This window comes from Desmodus rotundus, chromosome 8, assembly GCF_022682495.2.
Source record: "Desmodus rotundus isolate HL8 chromosome 8, HLdesRot8A.1, whole genome shotgun sequence".
Lineage (NCBI taxonomy): Eukaryota > Metazoa > Chordata > Mammalia > Chiroptera > Phyllostomidae > Desmodus > Desmodus rotundus.
This window is the reverse complement of record NC_071394.1, coordinates 85,104,770-85,126,877: the sequence shown is the minus strand read 5'-3', so window position 1 is coordinate 85,126,877 and position 22,108 is coordinate 85,104,770. Positions and strand designations below refer to the sequence as shown.

Sequence of the window (22,108 nt, the reverse complement as noted above, 5' to 3'; positions counted from 1 at the left end):
TTTTCCAGAAGCTGTGGCTCTTTGGCTGTTGGCATTGGGTGTTTGCCTTGTTTATACCCAGAATAGGATTTAACCCTTATATGTGATGAAGTTTGGGAACTGAGCTATGGGCTAGACACGGGAAATATAAAGATAGCCACACAGACTCAAGTCCCTGAACAGACCCAGACACGCGGCACTGCAGGGTGGCAGGGGTGCGGCGGGGCTGCCCTATGGGGGGACAGCAAGATGAGCGCTCAGTATCTCAGTCACTGCTTTGAGCAGTTTCCATGCATCATCTTATGTTTTCCCCATACTGAGGCTCTAAGAATTTGGATGACTTCCCAAGGTCACACAGCTGGTCAGTGGCAGAGCAGAGATTAGAACCCAGGTATGGAACTGCAAAACTGAACCCTCAGAATGAGACAGCCTAGGGACCTGGGACACCAGATAGGAGAAACTGCGCAGCTGGAACCGCCCTACTGCCCCTGGCCTGATGGAAACACTGGTAAGCCAACCACAAGAATGTCACCACCCCTCGGCTCCCTGCTCAAAAGAACGCAGAGTTTTATCTCCCATCTAACAGCCTGCTTTTCCAACCCCTCTTTGTCTCTCGCTTATAAAAGCAGTCAAGGAGAGTCAGCCTGAGTCCGTTCAGAGGACCTTCCTTTCCTCTGTGCTGCCTCCCTGGTGCAGGACCATAACCTTAATAAAATCTGTGTGGAAATTTCCATGGGGTTTCCTCCTGATTTCTATCTTGAGGAACCCAAGAACCCCAACATTAGTAAGAGGAGGAACATTTACATACATGTGTAATGCTGTTGTTAACCTAAAAATAAATGGCCAAAGTAAGAGGCAACAAGCCTTTATTTGAGATCCAAAAGAATAGCTGTTCAGGAAGCAATGGTCCAGGCAGAAACCCACATAGTTCTGAGTAGGAGGTGAAGGCCAGAGGTGTTAATGAGAGAGGGGGAACAAAGTCCAGTTTTCGGTCCTGTAGCGGTAACAAACAGTTGTTTGGAATGCAAGGCTGCTTCAGGCCCAGTCCTAAAAGCACTGGGCCAAAGATAACCTAAGGTTATCTTTCCCCGTTTAACATTCCAAAGTTCTGAGGAGTAACAAGCAAGGCAGTTCCTCTGGGGTGGCAGCTCCGGTGCCCCTGTAACGTGGCTCCCTTTATATTATTCTTCCCAGTTTCATAGCCAAGACTTGTAGGACGAGCTGGAGCTCACCAGGTAAGGGGGAGAAAAGCCTTGAACGTGTCAGGGGTAATAGTCATTCAGGGAAAGGAGTGGGGGTGGGGGGTGATAGAGGGGCGTGAGAAGTGAGAGGGGGGGCAGGCAGCAAATCCTTTCTGGCCTTCCACATAATGCAGAGGGCCCTTGGGAGCCCCTGGCGGAATCAGTGGGTTGGGGCCAGAGGAAGAGAAGAGCGGTGTGACACTGGACAGCTTGCTTAACCTCTCTGGGTCCCAGCTTTCCATCTGAAGGCTCCCAAACTACCCGGCTCAGATGAGGAATGTTCATTTTGTTGGTGGCCGTAATGAACAGAGTGGAGGAACGGCCTGCGCTGGTGCAGCCAGGCAGCAGCCCTGTTGATTCACGACATTCCAGCTTATTACTTGGCATTTACCAAGGGCCCGCCCTGCACAGTGTGTGCGCAAGTGCCGTGGCCAATGCAGAGATGTTGAAAGACTTGTCTTCCAGAAGCTCGCAGCCAAGTAGAGTACAGCCAGCTTTCTCACGAGAACTGTGACAAAGGGCACAAATCATAAATGCCAAGAGAGAGAAGTGCTCCTACAAAATGCTGTAGGGCAATGATTTCCAACCTCTTCAATCTCACGGCACACGTAAATGGCTAAAATTCTGCGGCACACCCCAAAATATATTTTTTGCCGATCTGACAAAAAATGTTAGGTATAATTTTGACTTACTCACACCGGACGGCTGTTGTGTTTGGCTGTTGTCATTTTTCTATTTGACAGTCTAAGTGAAAAGTGCCCCTGACTAAATAGTCAGGTAATGCATGTTGTGAAAATTCCCCCAGCACACCGGTTGGAAGTCGCCGTCTTAGAGCAGGAAGATGAGGTGGCGCTAACCGATGACTGGAGGGGCGGGGGTAAGAATAACTGGAGGAGATACTTCCTAGCTCTGCCACAAAGATTTGTAAAGGAGAACATGGGGGTCGGTGGAGGGTACCTTCCAGGTAGACAGAGTGGGGGTAAATAGAGGAAATTAACAGCCCATTCAGGTACAGTCACCAGAGGATCAGATTATCAGTGTATCATATCTCATTCCCTGGAGCTTCCAGGTTGTAGAAGGGAAGCAGAAGGTATCGTAACAGGAAAATATTCATTAATGGACTTGCCACTTACAAACTGAGGTCCCACTCCATCTCTCTCTCTCTCTTTTCACCCCTCGTGTCCAGCCAGACTCCAGAAGCATCCACGTCTTGGTCCTCAGTCACTTCCAGGTCGTAGGCCATACAAACTGTGGAAGTGACATTGTAGCTCTTGTGAGAGAGGAGGGACTTCATGAAATTAGAGCAAGGATATTGGAAGAACTGTTTGAATGTCTTGTCAAGGCAATGATAGATGAGGATCTGTTAACGGATAAAGAGAAGAGCAAACAGACTTGAAAATAAAAGAATTGAAAAGCCTTTGAGAAATCAATATGGTTTTTTTAATTAAAAAATATTTTATTTATTTACTTTTAGAGAGAGGGGAAGGGAGGGAGAAGGAGAGGGAGAAACATCAATGTGTGACAACGCAATCCCCAGGTTGGCACCCAGGTATGTGCCTTGACTGGGAATTGAACCAGCAAGAAGACCTTTAGGCTCACTGGCTGGCGCTCAGTCCACTGAGCCACACCAGCCAGGGCATCAATAAGGTAGTTTGGTAAAAATGTCCTCTTTGATAGCACTATGATAACCAAATGTTAACAGGAAGGATTTATCTTACTATGAGACAATCTACCTGTGATTTGCTCTTTGTTCTCAAAATTAGCACAGGATTGCAGTTATAACCTAAAATTTTATTCATAAGTACTGTTGCTTTAAAATAGACATTTTGCCCTGGCTGGCGTAGCTCAGTGGATTGGTCGCGGGCTGTGAACCAAAGGTTCGCCAGTTAGATTCCCAGTCAGGGCACCTGGGGTGTGGGCCAGGTCCCGGGGGGGGGGGGGGGGGGGCACGTGACAGGCAACCACACATTGATGTTTCTCTCCCTCTCTCTCTCCCCTCCCCTCTCTCTAAAAATATATAAATAAAGTGTTAAAAAAAGTAAAATAGACATTTTGATTTTTTGTTTATTAGGTAAAGTTCTAAACTAAACTGTGTTTTACTCTTAACTATGAAAGTTTGCAAGGGGCATGTTCTGTGCTGATTTTCCTGGGTTACAGAGATCTCCTGAAAGGAGGTTCTTCCCCGAAAGAAGGTGGGGGCCAGCTCACCAAGGGCCCCGAAGAAATCTTGTCCTGAGCGAAAGCTGCTGGTGGTTTCTAACGGGGCTCCTTTTCGTGAAACACCGACTTTGTTCCTGCAATTAGAAAATACTGCAGGCCTACTTCACCTCCTTTAGAAATGACCAAACCCTTTTGATCCTTTACTGAGGAGCGCAGATCCAGGCATGGGGAGAGTGCTTTTGGACGCCAAGCTTCTATTTTAGGCCCACTGCTGTCGCACACCCACGTAGAGGGCTGTTTTAACTCCTTTCAGCCATGTGGAAAATTCTCACTTACGCGATGCTCTTTCTAGCATTTTACCTTTGAGGGGTGACCTCAGCTGATGAAGCACGTGCATTTATTCACACTGATTCATATACTAAAAGCTTGTTCTAGGCTCCCCCAAACCCCGAAGACATTGGGGTCCTTGGAGGTAAAGGGTCAAGCAGCTTTTGGCTCCTCTTTTCTCCAGCAGGAGACAGGCTGGTATTTCTGTAGGGTTTTCTTGGTTTTAAATGTGACTTTAAGCAGGTGGTTGTTTCAGATGGTCACTGCAGCCCACATCTTGAACCCAGAGGCTCATGTTTTGAAGGTGCTGGACTAGGGCAGGGCAGGTGTTGCCAGTATGATTCTTTAAAACAACAGTATTGACTTTTTGAGAGAGAAAGGGAGGAAAGGTTGGAGCTAGGGAAGAATGGAGGGAGGGAGATAGAGAGAAGCATCAATTTGTTGTTCCACTTATTTAAGCATTCGTTGGTTGATTCTTTTTTTTTTTTAATGTTTTATTTATTTATTTTTAAAGAGAGAGGAAGGGAAGGAGAAAGAGAGGGAGAGAAACATCAATATGTGCTTGCCTCTCATGCGCCCCCTACTGGGGTCCTGGCCTGCAACCCAGGCATGTGCCATGACTGAGAATCGAACCAGAAGGCCTGGGCTCAATCCACTGAGCTATACCAGCCATGGCCCATTGGTTGATTCTTGTATGTGCCCTGTCTGGGAACCAAACCTGTAACCTTGGTGTAGAGGGACAATGCTCTTACCAACTGAGCTACCAGGCCAGGCCTTGGCCAGTGTGGTTCTTTTAGAAGATACATGGCAGGATAGGAGCCACCTGCCCTCCAGCTGAGCACCCGATTGCTCTTCCTGCCTTTCCAGAGGATTGAGTGGCAGGATTTCCCACAGGATTTTCTCACAGGACCTGCCTGGCTAGGCTATTTTCTTGCCCACAGTGTTGCCTCAGGTGGCAGAAGCAGGGGCAGGGGTGGTGGGCTTGGCTGGTTCTTGAGCAGGAGCCCCCTGGGGAACCAGTTGCTGGTGCTTTGGGACAAAGCAGGCCAGAGTGAATCCGCTGATTAGCACCTCTCCCAGATCCGCCAAGAAGGTAAGAATTTCTGGTTTGTGGACCATGTGTGGTTCCTGGACAGAAATTTTTGTCTTCTATCTTGTGCTGGACTTTGACCCTTAAGGACTGAAGCTCCTAACAAGCTGACCTGACCTTTGGACAGTTACACAGGCAGGAAGCCAATGTACCTTGGAGGTTATGAACCACAGAGACAAATAGGACTCCATCATTATTTTAATAGCTTACATTTAATTTTTTTTTGTATTTCATGGCTATACATTGTACTTTTTAATAAGTTATACCATCCTTTACTTAACAAGTTCCCTATAGGTGGGCTCGTGAGTTTATTTCCAATCTCTTGCTATAATAAATGATACTGTAGCAAATAACCTTGCAAAAGCATATTTTCACATTTGTTCAGTTAGTTATAAACATACATTCCTAGAAGTGAGGTTGTTAGGTCAAGGGTATGGGCACATCAGGTTGCTGCAGACTTCGCCAAAGTGCCACGTGTGGAGTTTGTTGATGGGAATGTAAATTGCTACATTATACGTAGCCTCATTTTCCCACGGCCTCAACAGCAGTCTGTTATCAAACTTTTTCTTTGTCAGCAAGATAAATGAACTTTGCTATTATCTTATAGATTTAATTTGCATGTCTCTTACTATAAATGAAATCGAGCATCTTTTTATATTTTTAAGAGTCATTGGTATTTACTTTCTGGTAAGTTATTCAGATCATTTGCCCATTTTTCTATTGGATTTTATGGATGTTTATATCGATTTGTAGGAACCCTTTGTGCATTAAGGAAATTAGTCTGTTGCCCCTGATATGTATCGATTTTAGCTTTATTTATAGTTTCTTTTCCATGTGGACATTTAAAAACATTTTTATGCTGTCAACTTACTAATCTTTTTGTTATGGCCTCTGGTTTTATAGCTTACTTAGAAAGGCTTTGCCTATGAAGATATTTTAAGTTCTCATGTTTTCTTCTAGAACTTTCATAGTTTCATTTTTTTACGTTTAACTCTTTGATCCTCTGAAATAATTTAGGGTTTGTGCATTGACCCCCGTCCCTCGCCTGTCTCCCCATTCTCCTGCTGTGGGGCCCCTGTCAGCATCTCCACTCTGTCCAGCCCTCTGTCGGAGCTGTGTGGCCCTGTCCCTGGTTGCTCTAGGAGCAATGCTGTTTCGTTTGCATGTTGGTTGCCACCTTCCTCTCACTTCTTTCTGAGTACAACTTCTAGGTAGACCTTAATCCCAGATGGAGGAGCGTTTCAGCCTATATTTGAGGGTCTCAGTTAAGTCCGCATCCCCAGAGACCACCCCAGCACCCCTGCGCCGTACGTTGCCTTTCTTACCTCCACAGCCCTGGGTCGTCATCTCAGTCCCAGGCTCTGACCTCCTTCTTATCGTTTTATTACCTGACAAGCCCTACCCTTTGTGCAGGTTACTTAACTTGCAGGGGCAGTGGCTTGAACAGAGGGGACTGTGCCCCAGGGTATTGTGCTTTAGGGAGAGCCGTAAAGGAGGGCTCTGTACCTCCGGCAAAGCCAGCGATTTCCTGGCTGTTAACATTTAATTCATATTTCCAATTATGATTTAATGCTTTGTCATTTTCTTTTTTGTGATTTCAGAGTCTCATTTTCACCTTCTGCCAGAGCCAGTAGCAGTTGGAAAAGAAGGCTGTGCTCTTTGAACAGTGAGTATGGATTTTTAAAACTATAGATTACAAAATGATAAAGAAACAGTTTGTAATGAGCCTGGGCTCTTCTGTAAGCTCCCTTGAAACCACCGTCTGTGGTGGGTGATTTCTCTGGTTCAGTAAGACTGGTGAGAGGGGTTTGGCCCTGAAGGTTTTCAAAGCTCAGATATGCACCCAAAAGCCTCCCATAAGCAGGTCTCAATGACTTTGCCAGGAGATGCGCTCTGACTTTGAAGGGAGTCAAGAAGACCTGGGCCTGTGGGACCAGGATGCTTTCCTGGGGAGTGTGATACTCGTATCAGCCGTGGAGGCAGAGTGGACATGAGTGTGCTCCACAGGGAGGGGACAGCATGAGGAAAGACAGACCATGCAGCTGTGCGGGGCTTGCCTGGGGACAGGAGTTGGTTATGCGGAGTGCAGGCGGAGCTGTGGGAGTCCAGAGCAGGAGGTTGAGTTGGGATCCTGCGGAGTGGTCGGAGTTCCCCAGCGCAGCCAGATCCCTGGAGGGAATTGTGAAGATTCCTGTGGCTGTTGGTAGTGGAAGAACTGCGCCATGAAAGAGCAACCTTTACACAAAGGGGAGCAAGAAGTGAGGACCTGAACTCAGTGTGTTTGCTGGGGGACCTGTGTGGTCCCTCTCCTTTCTCTCTCCTTTCCCCCCACCAACACACACACACACACACACACACACACACACACTATTTTTTCTCTCCTCAACTTTTAAAAGTGAGTAGTAAATGTCACTACACTTCACCCCGTAATACTTCAGCAGGCATCTCCTAAGAGCAGGGACATTCTTCCGTGTGCAAAGGTAACCACCCTTTCATCCTCACAGTCAAGAATTGTATCACCATTACAATAACATTATCTAATACGCAGTCCTTACTAAGATCTTCCCAGTTGTTCTAACAGTTTCCTTTATAGCTGAAAATAAAACCCAGGGTCCTCCCTGGAACTCTTCACTATGTGTGGCTGTTGTGCTTGTTCAGTTTTTTTTAAAGCAGTTGCCCACTTTCGCTCTTCCTTATCTTTACACATCCTGGGTCCTTCACTTTCCTTTTTCCCTTTACTTCTTCCCCTTTGCTCTGGAGACGGAGTTTCAGTGCTGTCACTCTCTGCAGGCCTGCAGGTGCCAGCCAGCCTCGGAGAGCAGGATGGACCTCGACGTGGTTAACATGTTGGTGATCGCGGGCGGGACGCTGGCCGTCCCGATCCTGGCATTTGTGGCCTTGTTTCTCCTGTGGCCTTCAGCGCTGATAAAAATCTATTACTGGTGAGTGAACTTTATAATTGAAGTGCTCAAGGGTATCATAATGTCATCTTCTCTGCTTGTCCTTTTGCTGGTGGTGGCTCAACATTTTATCATGAAACATCTTAAACATACAGAAAAGTCGAAAGACATCCTTTTTTGAATTTTAAGAGTGTTCCTGAAGAATTGGTGGCAGCTGCTCACTAGGTAACTTCTTTCAGGTTTCTGACAGCATCTTTGCCCAGGAGGCCACCCTCATTGCCAAAGTCACTGAGTCTTTTCAGCAAGGACTGTGCGCATGTACGGGGATTCCTTTGGTAGTTTCATGGTCCTTGGATTCTGAGCTGGCGATGGTCTGACAGGTGCGGTGACTTGTACTGATAAATGAATTAGAGCGGGACCTGGAGAAGGCGTGTGGGTGGAACAGATGGGTTCCGATTTATTCTAAAAGTGTTCATTAGGAAAGTGGCAGAAAGAAAAAGACGTTTCCAAACGGTCTGTCGTTCTGGTACCACCTTTGTGACCCTTGCCCTCTCTGCATACCAGTTCTACTGTTACGTTATCTTCAGAATAAGTACTTTTTGTAGCTTAAGTCAATTTATTTTAAGAGCAATATAAATATCATTACCTTAAGTGAAAAGTTTGCCATACTTGCCATAAATAGTAAATTAATATGAAAGTAAAAATAAGCAGAATGCCAGGAAAGTGTTCTGAGGTTCTAGCCTAGATATTGGCACCTGCCAAAGACTCTGTGTCTCCTTTTGCTTTGGTACAAAGTCTAAGAGGGGTGTGAAAGGTGCAGCAGCCCCAACAGTGCCTTTCTCCTTGAGGGGATCAGAAGCTTAACAGTTGAAAAGGGAGGAGCTTTCTCATGATGTACTTCTGGGACTTTTCATGCCCCAGTCCCCTCACCAAATAAAATCACCCTTCCCGCCCCCATCGTGTGCGTGGCCCTGGTGAAGGAAATACCAAAACAGACCTGGTTCCTCCTTGTGCCATAGGGAAGCACACTGCGGTTTCACCCAGACTTCTGGGAGGGAGAACTGCCTCCTGTGCACAGGGAGAAGAATGCAGGGAGTTTGGCTTGTGCCCTTTATCTGCCCTCCTTTCTGGCTCCCTTTTGTTTCATTAGAGTGTGGAATTTTCCACCTGCCAGCCAGGCTGTGATCCTTGAAAAGAAGCTAATTGAGCACAAGGGAGCTTTTCACTCCCTCACTCTCTTGGGAGGTGGTGACCCCTTCAGAGGCTCACCCAGGACCCACCTCTGCACTAACAAAGCCCAGACGCAGGTGTGTTTAAATGCCCTTGTCCTTGCCGCCCTAGCAGCAGGAGTGCTTTGGGCCAGGGCTCCCACGTAGCCTGACATGGAGAGGCCAGAGTTGAGTGCCCTGCGTGTCCCTGCAGAGGCTCTGCGGACCTCCCCATGCAAATGCCACTTTTCTTAAATTGGAAGGGAGAATGCAGTTAGTTGATGGGGCCTGTTGCCGGAGCTCCGGTTGCATGCGCAGGTGATTATATAGAGCCTAATTCCAGGCACCAATGCCGAAAGCGGCCTCCGTGCTACACAGTCCCCAGCCCCCAGGTTGCTTGGGCGTCAGGAGGCTTCTGGAGTGAGAGCTGCCCCTCTGTGCAGTGGCCAGGGCACCTCCGGTTGAGGCTCTGTGGAGTCACGGTGAAGCGTTTGGTGCCTCCCGCAGGAGCAGAGTCCACATCCCTGTGGAGTCGGGTTGGCCGTGCTCCAGGGACACTTGCAGTTTGTGCTTTTTCCTGTAATATGACTTACACTTCAGTTTAACGTTTCTCTGAAAAATAACAATGAAGGATGTGGAGAAATTGGACCCCTCCTATATTCTTAGCAGGGATGCAAAATGGTGCAGCCACTTTGGAAAAGTCTTGCAGTTCCTGAAAAGATTTAAAAAAAAAAAAAAAAAAAAGCTACTAAATGACCCAGAGATTCCCCTCCAAGGTATTTACCTGAGAGAATTGAAAACATGTGCATATGTCCACACAAAATCTTGTATGTAGATTTTCAGTGGCATAATGCACAGTAGCCAAAAAGTAGAAACACTTGATGAATGGGTAAGTAAGTGTGGCACAGCCACGTAATGGAATATTGTCTTAAAAAGGAATAAAGTCCCGATGCATTTTATAGTACAGATCACTTGAAAACATCATGCTAAGTGACATAAGCCAGACACAGAATGACAAATGCTGTGTGATTCTACGTACGTGAGGTACCGGGACTGGCCCAACTCAGAAACAGAAAGTAGAATAGAGATTACCAGGGGCCGAGGGACACGAAGGAATGTGGGTTTTTGTTTAATGGGTACAGAATTTCTATTTGGGATGATGAAAAGTTCTGCAAATGGATAGTTGTGATGACTGATGTATAGTACTGTGAATGTACTTAATGCCGCTGAATTGTACCCTAAACTGGTTAAAATGGTAAATTTCATGTTATCTCTATTTTACCGGAGTAGCAACAGCAACAAAAAGAAGGGTGGAAGCACTCTTCTCCGGGGGCCGCGGTAAACTGGATAAGGCAATACTTGTGAAATAAAGGCTCTGGGCGCTGGGAACCTTTCTCAAAGAGGAGCCCTGTGGAGGCTGCTTTTGGGGGGCTTCAGTGACGTCTGTCCCTGAAATGGGAAAAGTTTGGCTTTTGTACCAAGGTCGTTCATCTGTGAAAGATCTTGTTCCTGAGTCATTTGTTTATCCCCATTTAATTCTTCTCTTTGTTTCTGTTCTGTACACTTGCAGCTATTTCTACTCTCTGCCTTTGTGATGTTTATGACTTAGAGGTAATTTATTCTCCATTATCCTTAAACCAAAGAAGTCGGGTTGGTCAGTTTGTTTTCCATCAGAGCCATTGGTCTTTCATAATTTTTAACTGACCTTGTAGCTTAAGGAGTCGTCTCCCCCACTCTTTCGTTGACAGGATCATCTGAAATTACTGAAAATATTGGTTCTTCAACTTCTGTTTCCAAAGCCTAGGTGAAGTTTTCCAGTAGATGTACCAATGAAATGAAATGCATGGATTAGTATCCCAGAACTCTGCCTGGTAATGAGGAAGGCCTCCATTCCTGAGCCTTGCTCTCCGGCTGCCTTTCCAACCCCATCTCCCTTCACTCTCGGGTCAAGTCATGCTTCCTTATCCCCGTTCCCTGGCCTCTGCTTTCCGAGTTGTCCCCCACTATTAGGTGTTGAGTATCCAGGTGCTTAGGCAACATCACCTTTCCTCCAAGGTCCTTCCAGCTCTTCCTTGATTTCGTACTGCTCTTTGTGTTAGAGTTGTAGAGAATTTGAAGATTATAAAAAGGTAACAGAGAAAATATAAATTATCTGTAATCCCCAAAGTCATTTTCTTCAATTCCTCTTTTGTTCTCTCTACCTTTTCCCCCTGCCTCATCTGTATCTAGTTAAATATTTTTTAACAATTGGAATCAATAGTATAAAAGAATTGGGTCCTATGTTTTCATTTGATATCATGCCATAAACATTGTCCTGTTATTAGATATTCTTTGAAGATCTCATTTTTTAAAAAAATCCTCACCCAAGGGTGTTTTTTAAATTGACTTTAGAGAGAGAGGAAGGGGGAGAGAAAGAGAAAGAGAGAGAGAGAGACAGAAAGAGAGAGAGAGAGAGAGAAGCATCAGTGTGAGAAACATTGATTTGTTGTCCCCCTTCCACCCCAACCAGGGATCGAGCCCACAACCTTTTGGTGTGTGGGACGATGCTCCAACCAGCTGAGCCACCAGACCTCATTTTTAATAGCAAAATATTACATTGTCTGGATACATTGTAATTTATGTCATAAATTCTCTATTTATGGACATTAAGGTTAGTGCAGAATTTTTTCTTAATTTAAATAACACTGTCAGACATGTTTAGAAATACTTTCAAGATTTCTGCTTATGTTCTTGGAACAGATTATTCCTGGGGGTATAATTGCTGGGTTAAAAGGCATGAGGCTTTTAAAGACCCCTGATGCTTAATTCCAGACTGCTTTCTAGAAAGGTTGAACATTATAATTGTTTTTTTTAAAGACATTCTTCTAATTTAGAAGTCCATTAAAATGCATTTCTTGTTGTAATATTCATTTCTTTAATTGGTTGTGAACTTGAACATGTTTCCTGTGTTTTTCAGTCATTAATTCTCTTCTACTCTGAGTAACCTTTTCATTTATTTTACTCGCGTTGAATTGGGGGTCTCAGCATGGTTCTTACCGTTTTTAAGCTTTTTATGTATTAAAGGTATCAATCTGTGGCTGCCATATTTGTTGCAGATTTTTCCCTTGAATTTTGGCAAGTGGTTTATTCACAAGGATAGAATCTTCTTTACATGATACTAGTAACTACCAGGTATCGAATACTTACATGTCCCAAGCACTGAACAAAGCTTCGTATATGGCTTATGTCATCCAGTCTTCACCGCATGCTCAGTAGAGTGCAGCGTTTCCCCTTGTTGTAGATTAGATTCAAGATCATACAGTCGGTAAATGAAGGGTCTGGCATATGAGTGAATGAACAAATTTGTGTTGGGTGCACAATTTAGAGTTTTGAAATAAGCTTTCTTTGTCATAAGAAGAGCTTTAAGCTAGTCAATTTCATTAGATTTTTAATGTTTCAAGTAGGCAACACTTTCATTGTAAAAGTGATGAAAGTCTTCTTCCCACCTCTGTTGTCTCCATCTACTTCTCACTGGTTTCCCTACCTCCATTCCAGATACTCGTCTTAACAGTGTCCTGTATATGCTCCCATGCTTTTTGTATGCAGATCCAAGTAGATAGGAATTTATATTCTTATCTCCCCTCCGCTTGTGTTGCATACAGGGTTAAAACCAGTCAGTTCAGGCTGTTTGCTTTTGCAAGACCTGGCTACCTCTTTGGTACAAAGTATACCAGAGAGTGAATCTTGGATTTAATTAATTGTCTTTCATCTTGGAGAGATTCTTCATGCAGAGAGTTCAATTTGCTTAGATGGTAATTTTGTACTGAAATCGATTTCAGGCCAAACGCCAGCCCTGCCAAGTCTTATGTAACCGACAGAAGCTGAGCCTTCAACCAGCCTCCATATGTTGCAGTGAATGAAATGAGACCACCACAAATAGTTCTATAAAAGACAAGTTCTCACTCTCAAAATCTCTGGGAAAAAAATACATATTTTCTGGGGACAGATAGAATTATGAACTTTATTGAGCTTAGCTCTGGAGTGAAAATAATGTCTGTACAAAACCATGTTTGTTACTATTAACTTCTGCACCACAATTAAAATCAAAAGAATGTTTTAAAAACCATCAACTCCATCAAAATTCACTACTTCAGAATCCATATCTTTAAAGCCATAGTAACACTTTAATATGATTAAGACTCAAATGATGGTATTTGGTTGGTTGGAAACTTAATTAAACTTCCAGGTTTTCTTTCTTATTAATATAAAAATTTTATATTTAGAATTAGCCAGCTGGCCTCAGTTTAGATGATCCCAATTTTGTGGGCCACATCCAAAGCATCGTAGTCTGGAGCCAGTCGAACATAGGCCTTCTTCTCCCCATCAGGCCTGATCAGGGTGTTGACCTTGGCCACGTCAATGTCATACAGCTTCTTCACAGCCTGTTTGGTCTGCTGCTTGCTGGCCTTGACATCCACAATGAACACAAGTATATTTTTGTCTTCTGTCTTCTTCATGGCTGACTCAGTAGTCGGGGGAACTTGATGATGGCGCAGGGTCAAGCTTGTTTCTCCTGGGGTGCTCCTCCGAGGAGATTCAGGCTGCCTTCGGAGCCGCGGGGTCTTAGGCCTCCGCAAGGTGGGTGGCGTGCGGATCTTCTTTTGTGGCGGTGGACGCCTTTTAGCACTGCTTTCTTTGCCTTCAAAACCTTTGCCTTTGGCTTTGGGAGGGGCAGGGGCTTCCTTCTTCACTTTGGGCGCCATCTTCGTGAAAAGGCCCTCCACCTTTTTCAAGTAGATTTACAAATAGGACAAATTGTCGACACTGGACAGCTGTTAAAGTATTAAGAGTCCTGAGATCATAAGCAATGCAGGCTCCTTTAGACTGTCTTCTGGTGTTCTTTCTTCCCAGAGATTTGGGGGTGTGTGTAGTGCCTGCAACCTTGGTGAAAGTCCAGTTCTTCATCTCCACCATAGCAAATTGCAAGCCACACTGCCATTAAGTCTTCTGATGCTTTTCCTGCCAATTGAAGTTTCTCTGCAGGGAAGTCTCACTGCAGGATGCCGGTGCTGCCCACAGCCCAGGTGCTGCCCACGCTCCCTGGCTGCTCGCCCTAGGGTTCAGCTGTCGATGAAGACGGTCCACCAGCCCGCAGACCAGCTCTCTGCAAAAGGAAACCATCTTTGTCTTGGCCTTTCTGGGGTCCTTCCCAGCCTTACTGCCAGCCATTTCGATTCTGCAGAAGCTCAACCAATCCAAGCATATAAGGGCTGGTCAGACACCCAGTGAGGCCCCACCCCTGACTCCTCCTTAGCACTGCCATTCAACTGCTAGAAATATCTATTAACAAGAGGTTATTATGTGTCATGCTTCTTAAGAAAACACCCTAACCCCCTTCCTAGTTTACAGTGATTATGTTCGTGACATATATACCACAATATTCATGTGCTGTGAATATTGGAGTTCTTTTTCTCAGTGCTCCTTGAGGGTGAAGCTCTGGGGGGCTCCAGAGTCAGACATGGAGGAGGAAAGCCCGGTCTTACCTTGAAGTGAGACTGTAGGGAGGACCTGTGCCCCACGTCTCTAGAGCTTGCTGATTTGGCTTGGCGTCTATTTTTCCTTCCCAGGTACTGGCGGCGGACGCTGGGCATGCAGGTCCGCTACGTTCAGCACGAAGACTATCAGTTCTGCTATTCCTTCCGCGGCAGGCCTGGGCACAAACCCTCCATCCTCATGCTCCACGGGTTCTCTGCACACAAGGACATGTGGCTCAGCGTGGTCAAGGTGCGGTAGAGAAAAGGGTTTCCACTTGGACGTACAGTCATCAGCAATGGTAGAAAGCAAAGGAAAACCAGAACTGTGGCTCAGGTTATCTTAAACCAATGTAATATTTGATTCAGTTTTATCAGACAGCATTTATTGAGTTGAATGATATTTGTAAAATCTGTCCCTTAGAAATCATTTCACCTTATAAGTATTTCTTAGGAAAGGTTTCTGACACTTGGCTTCATCTCAGAACTGTCATTACCAGGGTCAAGCTTTAAAAAAAAATCATTTGTTCTTTTATGCTCCAAGTTTCTCCTCTTCCTTCCCCTACTTCTCCCACCTCCTAATTTTTTATTTTCAGATTTTATTTATTTATTTTCAGAGAGAGGTGGAGGGAGTGAGAAATAGAGGGAGAGAAACATCAATGTGTGGTTGCCTCTCACGCGCCCCACACCGGGGGTCTGGCCTGCAGCCCAGGCCTGTGCCCTGACTGGGACCCTTTGGTGACCTTTTGGTTCGAAGGCCAGTGCTCAGTCCACTGAGCCACACCAGCCAGGGCCCTTTTGGCTCCTTCTTCTCCCCTCCCTCATCCTTACCTCCTTTTTCTGTTTTTGCTTTTTTTATTCTTCATTAGCCATTTAGAGAAGTGATCTTGATTTGGCAGCTTTCTGGGATAGCTTTCTAAATCACTCACTTTCCGCCCAGGTTTACTTGGGTGTGGCAACGTCCTTTACTTGATGGTGGGGGCTGGGAGAGGTCTTGGGAGGGAAGAACCCGAGGCTCCCACCTCAAGCAGGACCGTACCTGAATGATCTCAGGGGTGATCTGCACCAGAAGGACAAGGCCCACACACCCTCTAGTTACTTGTGTTCTCATTTCCAAATTCCACCATGAGGACAGCCACCCTCGTGCCTTAGTGAACCTCTCCCTTCCCCGCTTCAGATAAGCATCTTTTTAAAAAAAATTTTTATCGTAGTTCAATTACAGTTGTCCCCATTTTTAAAATAGTTTTTTAATCTTTTAAAAAAGATTTTATTTATTTCCTTTTAGAGAGAGGGGAAGAGAGGGAGAAGGAGAGGGAGAGAAACAATGATCAGTTGCCTCTCGCATGCCCCAACTGGGGACCTGGCCTGCAACCCAGGCACGTGCCCTGACTGGGAATTGAACTGGCAACATTTCAGTCTGTAGGCTGGTGCTTAATCCACTGAGCCACACCAGCCAAGGCCAGATAAGCATCTTTCATATAATTATATTCGTTTATTGATAACTGATGTTTCTGACTTTCCTGGTTAAAAGTGGCACACATGTAAACTGAAGAAGTTTATTTTTGTAAGGAACTACAGTCAATTACAGTGTCTTAAGATAATAATCACCCCAGAAATTATACCTTAATGCAAAAAAAAGTTGAAACCAGAATCAGGGTGATCAGACATGGTTCTTAAAGAAAGCCTTGCTCCTGTGGGCTCTGGAATGGCCAGGCCTCTAGGGGAACTAGCCCTTCTAGTTCCCAGTCCGTGGCTGAATGACTGGAGTAAGTGTGGAAGGGATGGGGCCAGCACCTGCCAGCCGGTGTCAAAAGTGAGAGTTGCATACCTGCTGCCCAGACCTTTGTCCCCCTTTTCCAGTCATCCTCCTGTATTTATTGACCTTTGGGTGCCTCTGCTTCCTACAAGGCAATGCTCATTCCCATCAGATGTTACGAGGGTAAAACTCTGGGTGGCCCAGGCCCATCTATCCCCAGGGCTGGCTATCCAGGTTACTTGGTAAGTAGGTGCAGCCTTCCCAGGAAAGTGGGCCGACGTTTTCTGCACACCACATGCTGACTCTCTGGGCCCGTGTGTTCTCAGTTCCTTCCGAAGAACCTACACTTGGTCTGCGTGGACATGCCAGGACACGAGGGTACCACCCGCTCTCCCCTGGATGACCTGTCCACAGACGGGCAAGTCAAGAGGATACACCAGGTAAGCAGAGCTCCACCAAAAATTGCCCAGATTGTGGGTGTTGCCCACCTTTGCATGCCCAAGCCTGGAGAGCAGGTAGAAGAGTTTCATACTGACTCATAACAAGTCTTCAATGCATTCTGTCAAGTAGTTGCATTGACAGAACAAGGTGGCACCCTAGTGGTATCCTTGGTCCGCTACGGAGGGCCAGGACTCATTGCAGCCTGTTCTCCTATAAACCTGTTGGGGTTGTTTGTGACGGTCTGAGCATTTTCTCAGCTCTTTGAAAATGGAGTTTGGTATCTCTCGGGACCATTTGCCTAGAGTCTGCTTTTCTGCTTACCAACGACATGGTGACAGGAGTAGCCCTGCTGCCTAGTGGCGGAAGATGGGGAGGGTGAACTTTGCGTTTTGTTCTATTTCAGTACCAATCTGTAGCCCCTCTCTGGCTGGGCCTTCATGGTCACGGGGCTCATGGACCATTTCAGAATTCAGTAGTCCACAAGCTTCAAATCGACGTTAGATATTTTCCCCAGACAAGGATATGTTTAATGTGCCCCCTACCCCATTAAACTGTATGTTTTGATGAGGTCACGAACCTTGTCTCTTTGACTCTTTGTTGTATCTTCTGTAATTGACTGTAGTTCCTTACACATAACAGGTATCCAGGTAATATTTCTTAGATAACTGATGTTTATCTGAAACATCAGTGGGTGGTCGGTTGGATGGATGGTTGAATGGACAGGTGGATGGGTAGGTAGGTAGTTATATGAATGGATGGTTGGGTGGATGAGAAGGACTTTAAATTAGGGCAGGAGTCAGCAAACCATGGCCCATGGGCTATATTAGGCCTGCTGCCTATTTTTGTAAGCGAAGTTTCATTGGAACAGCCACGCTCATTCCTTTATGTATTGTCTTCAGCTGCTCTTGTGCTATAGCAGCAGAGTTGAGTAATTGCGACTCAAATCATACAGCCCATGGAACAGAAAATACTTATACTCAGGACGTTTATAAAAAAATTTGCTCACGAATTAGGAGAATCTTTGTTGGGTATATGCTCATAAATGACCCCTCAATCACTTGTGCCAGATAAAGATAAGTGCACGCCTGCCCAGGGTTCTTCTGGGTAATGGACCTGGTAGAGTTTCAGACCTCCTTTCACTGGTGTCCATAGGCAACAGAGGCTTTTTGCTCTGTAATCACTGTTGTCACTGTCTACAGCTCAATAACCAAGCCCCCTTCTCATTTTCCTTCCCAGTTTGTGGAATGTCTCAAGCTGAACAGAAAGCCATTCCACCTGATAGGTTCCTCCATGGGCGGCAACGTGGCTGGGGTGTATGCTGCCTACTACCCATCAGATGTCTGCAGCCTGTCTCTCGTGTGCCCTGCTGGTGAGTTACCAGGCTACAATGTCCCCATGAGTGACTTGAGCACAACAGAGCCTGAATCTCTGAAGGAACAAGTGGCAGTGTCTGCTCTGACCGGTTCTTAGCATCATCTTTTGTTGTGACCTTTGGAGATACGCAATGCTTTTGTGATAACTGACCAAACAGCAGTTCTGTGGCCATAATCCCAGCACACTGACTTTTAAACTATAGAGCCAGGCTTGTTCCACAAAGAGTTTAGTGGTTAATTAAAATGTGTATAGTACTTTATAGCACAAAAATACTTTGAAATATAATGATAATATTAATATCCAACATTTATTGAGCTCCTTTGAGCTAAGCTCTTTATATGGAGGTAATTCTCTCCGTAGTCATAACCGTACGAGGTGAAGGGACTATTATTATGCCTCTCCTCTTTTTTGCTGAAAAGTCAGAGACCTTTATTCATTACAAGATCTTTTTTAAAAAATCAGCAAACTTTAGTTTCTCTGTTCTTATTTGTATACATGTCAACTTGAACTATAACATGTCCCCAGGAATCATGATCTGAAGTTGGATTTTTAAAATTCATTTTTCCTACAGAAGTCTTTAAACTTGGATTTATAATATATTAGAGAGAAAAAATCTTATTTTTTTTCTTTTTCCTTCTTTTGCTTCCTTTTCACTCTGGTACCTCATTGGAGTTTGACTTACATAAATTTTGAATGTACAATCTCAGTGACTTTCTACATATGTAATTGTATCCAGATCAACATATTATTAATAGGAACATTGAGGTACAAAGAAATTACTTTAGTGCCTGAGCCAGAATAGGTACTGATTCTAGGCTGTCTGGCTCTAGAACCCAAGCTGTGACTTTTCTGGAAGCCCTTCTGTGTTTACTACCTCCTTTGTGTGATTCATGTCCACTACCTGCCTTACCTACCAGAACCCAGTTTTAAGTTGAACATGTATACCTTCTACTAAAACATCGCTAAACTGACCTTTAAAATCTCTTGGTTACTCTGAAAGTAAATAGTTTTCAGGTCTGTTAAGGATATTGAAATTGAAGTCAAGCTCCCAGTGGATTTTCTCTTCTCCTCTTCCCAAGCACCATGTCTGAAATCATTTGGTCTTTTAATAATAAAGCTTGAGAATTGGAGAAACATCCCCTATGGAAGGTTATTAGATTTTATTTGTTTATTTATTTTTTCTCACTCCCATTTATTTTTATTTTATTAAATATATTTATTGATTATGCTATTACAGTTGTCCCATTCCCCCCCCCTCCACTCCATCCTGCCCACCCCCTCCCTCCCACATTCCCCCCCTTTAGTTCATGTCCATGGGTCATACTTATAAGTTCTTTGGCTTCTACATTTCCTATACTATTCTTACCCTCCCCCTGTCTATTTTCTACCTACCATTTATGATACTTATTCTCCGTATCTTTCCCCCTCTCTGCCCCTCCCACTCCCCTGTTGATAACCCTCCATGTGATCTCCATTTCTGTGGTTCTGTTCCTGTTCTAGTTGTTGGCTTAGTTTGCTTTTGTTTTTGTTTTAGTTGTGGTTGTTAATAACTGTGAGTTTGCTGTCCTTTTTACTGTTCCTATTTTTTTATCTTCTTTTTCTTAGATAAATCCCTTTAACATTTCATATAATAAGTGCTTGGTGATGATGAACTCCTTGAACTTATCTGAGAAGCACTTTATCTGCCCTTCCATTCTAAATGATAGCTTTGCTGGATACAGTAATCTTGAATGTAGGTCCTTGCCTTTCATGACTTGGAATACTTCTTGCCAGCCCCTTCTTGCCTGTAAGGTCTCTTTGGAGAAATCAGCTGACAGTCTTATGGGAAGTCCTTTGTAGGTAACTGTCTCCTTTTCTCTTGCTGCTTCTCAGAGTCTCTCCTTCTGTTTCATCTTGGCTAATGGAATTATGATGTGCCTTGGTGTGTTCCTCCTTGGATCCAGCTTCTTTGGGACTCTCTGAGCTTCCTGGACTTCCTGGAAGTCTGTTTCCTTTGCCAGATTAGGGAAGTTCTCCTTCATTATTTGTTCAAATAAATTTTCAATTTTTTGTTCTTCCTCTTCTCCTTCTGGCACCCCTATAATTCGGATGTTGGAACGTTTCAAGATGTCCTGGAGGTTCCTAAGCCTCTCCTTATTTTTCTGAATTCTTGTTTATTCATTCTATTCTGGCTGGATGTTTCTTCCTTCTGGTCCACACCATTGATTTGAGTCCCAGTTTCCTTCCCATCACTGTTGGTCCCTGTACATTTTCCTTTGTTTCTCTTAGCATAGCCTTCATTTTTTCATCTAATTTGCGACCAAATTCAGCCAATTCTGTGAGCTTCCTGATTACCAGTGTTTTGAACTGTGCATCTGATAGGTTGTCTATCTCTTCATTACTCAGTTGTATTGTTTCTGGAGCTTTGATCTGTTCTTTCATTTGGGCCATTTTTTTTGTCTTGGCGTGCCTGTTACATAGTAAGGGGCGGAGCCTTAGGTGTTCACCAGGGTGGGGTAACACTGTTTGCTGCGCTGTGATGCTGTATGTGGGGGAGGGGCTGAGAGGGATCAATGGTGCTTGCTCCAGTCTCTGCTGGATTTCAGTCTCTCCGTCCACTACCCACAATCAAATTGGGCCCCTCTGGTGCTGATTCCCAAGTGGGTGGGCTTGTGCATGCTCTAGGCCCCAGTGGGTCTCTCCAACAAACTCTCCTGTGAGGCTGGGAATTTCTCCTGCTGCTGCCTCAACCCCCACAGGTGTTTTCAATCAGAGGTTTGAGGCTTTATTTCCCCGCGCTGGAGCCCTGGGTTGTGTAGTCTGCTTTGCCCCCCACTGTTCCTCCCAGTTTATCTATGCATGAATGTGGGGCAGCAGGGTCTGCCAGCTGCTGCACTGCCTGCCCTGTTCCCCGCCAGCTGCCTTGCAACAAGCCCTGTCTGCCCCGGTTGCCCCTCTCCGCCCCTCCTACCGGTCTGGAGGAATGTTTCTTCTTTTATCTCCTTGGTTGTCGGACTTCCACACAGTTTGATTTTCTGTCTGTTCTGGTTGTTTTTTTGTTTTTAAATTGTTGTTGTCCTTCTTTTGGTTGTTCAAGAAGACACAGGGTATCTACCTATGCCTCCATCTTGGCTGGCGGTTATTAGATTTTAAATCACTTAATGAAGGTCAGATCTAACTGGCTTTTTTGAGTATATGTTCATTGACTCAAAGAGTTTTACACCTGAGTTTCAACTGGAAATTTAAAATTGTTTGTATGTGAAAATGGAAAGGTAAACTTTTTTTACTTTGAAATAATTTTACATTTGCAGAAATGTTACAAAGATAGTACAGAGTTCCACCTGCCCTTTGTCCAGCTCCCCCATTGCTAGCAGCTCACATGACCACAGTAAACTTGTCACAACTAAGAAATCAACACTGGTATATCACCGTGAACTGAACTCAAGGCTTTCTTTGGGTTTCATTGGTTTTTCCACTAATGTCCTTTTTCTGTTCCAGGGTCCAGTGCAGGGTATCGCATGAATGTAATCGGGAATTATTTTTAAAGTGGAAGGAAATAAATCATGTAATCTGCCCCCATGGCATTGTGAAAGCCACATTATGTGCCCATGTTAGATATAAGGGAGTTTCTGAATACAGGAGATGTATAATGTGTGGATTTCTGTAGCCTAGAATTGAGACCATTGCCTTTCTAAAATCTAGTTCTTCAGCTAAATTATACACCTAGAAATTTTCTCATTGTTGGAAGTGAAAATTAGTTTTGCCCTCCTGTATGCACCAGCTTGTGTGAACTCTGTCACGGCACACTCCAGGGTACAGGAAATAATGGTCCATCTCAAAGCTTTTCAGTCTCAGTGATCACCTGATGCTCTCCTGGAGGAAGGGAGACTGTGTGGAGGGAAGCCACTGTCCCACTGCAGGGGGTGGCTCAGGATCGGACAGACTTGCTCTCACCATGTTTTTCATATTGACCTCAAATGAGAGATTACTGCCCTGACCTGTGTGGCTCAGTTGGTTGGGCTTTGTTCTCTAAAACGAAGTGTTGCCAGTTCGATTCCTGGTCAAGGCACATGCCTGGGTCGCAGGTTTGGGCCCCAGTCAGGCATGTACGAGATCAATGTTTCTCACACTGATGTTTCTCTC

At 44.8% G+C, this 22,108-nt stretch overlaps 1 protein-coding gene across 1 annotated transcript in view; it reads left to right on the top strand.

Annotated features, from left to right (window-relative positions):
* Window positions 1-22,108, top strand: part of ABHD6 (abhydrolase domain containing 6, acylglycerol lipase) — a 40,219-nt gene that overhangs the window by 6,121 nt on the left and 11,990 nt on the right. The window contains exons 2-6 of the mRNA XM_024556775.4: window positions 6,399-6,463; window positions 7,588-7,739; window positions 14,512-14,668; window positions 16,498-16,611; window positions 17,849-17,981. Of these exons, the coding sequence (XP_024412543.2) occupies window positions 7,621-7,739; window positions 14,512-14,668; window positions 16,498-16,611; window positions 17,849-17,981 (523 nt within the window). The 5' untranslated portion in view covers window positions 6,399-6,463; window positions 7,588-7,620. The remainder of the gene's footprint in view (window positions 1-6,398; window positions 6,464-7,587; window positions 7,740-14,511; window positions 14,669-16,497; window positions 16,612-17,848; window positions 17,982-22,108) is intronic.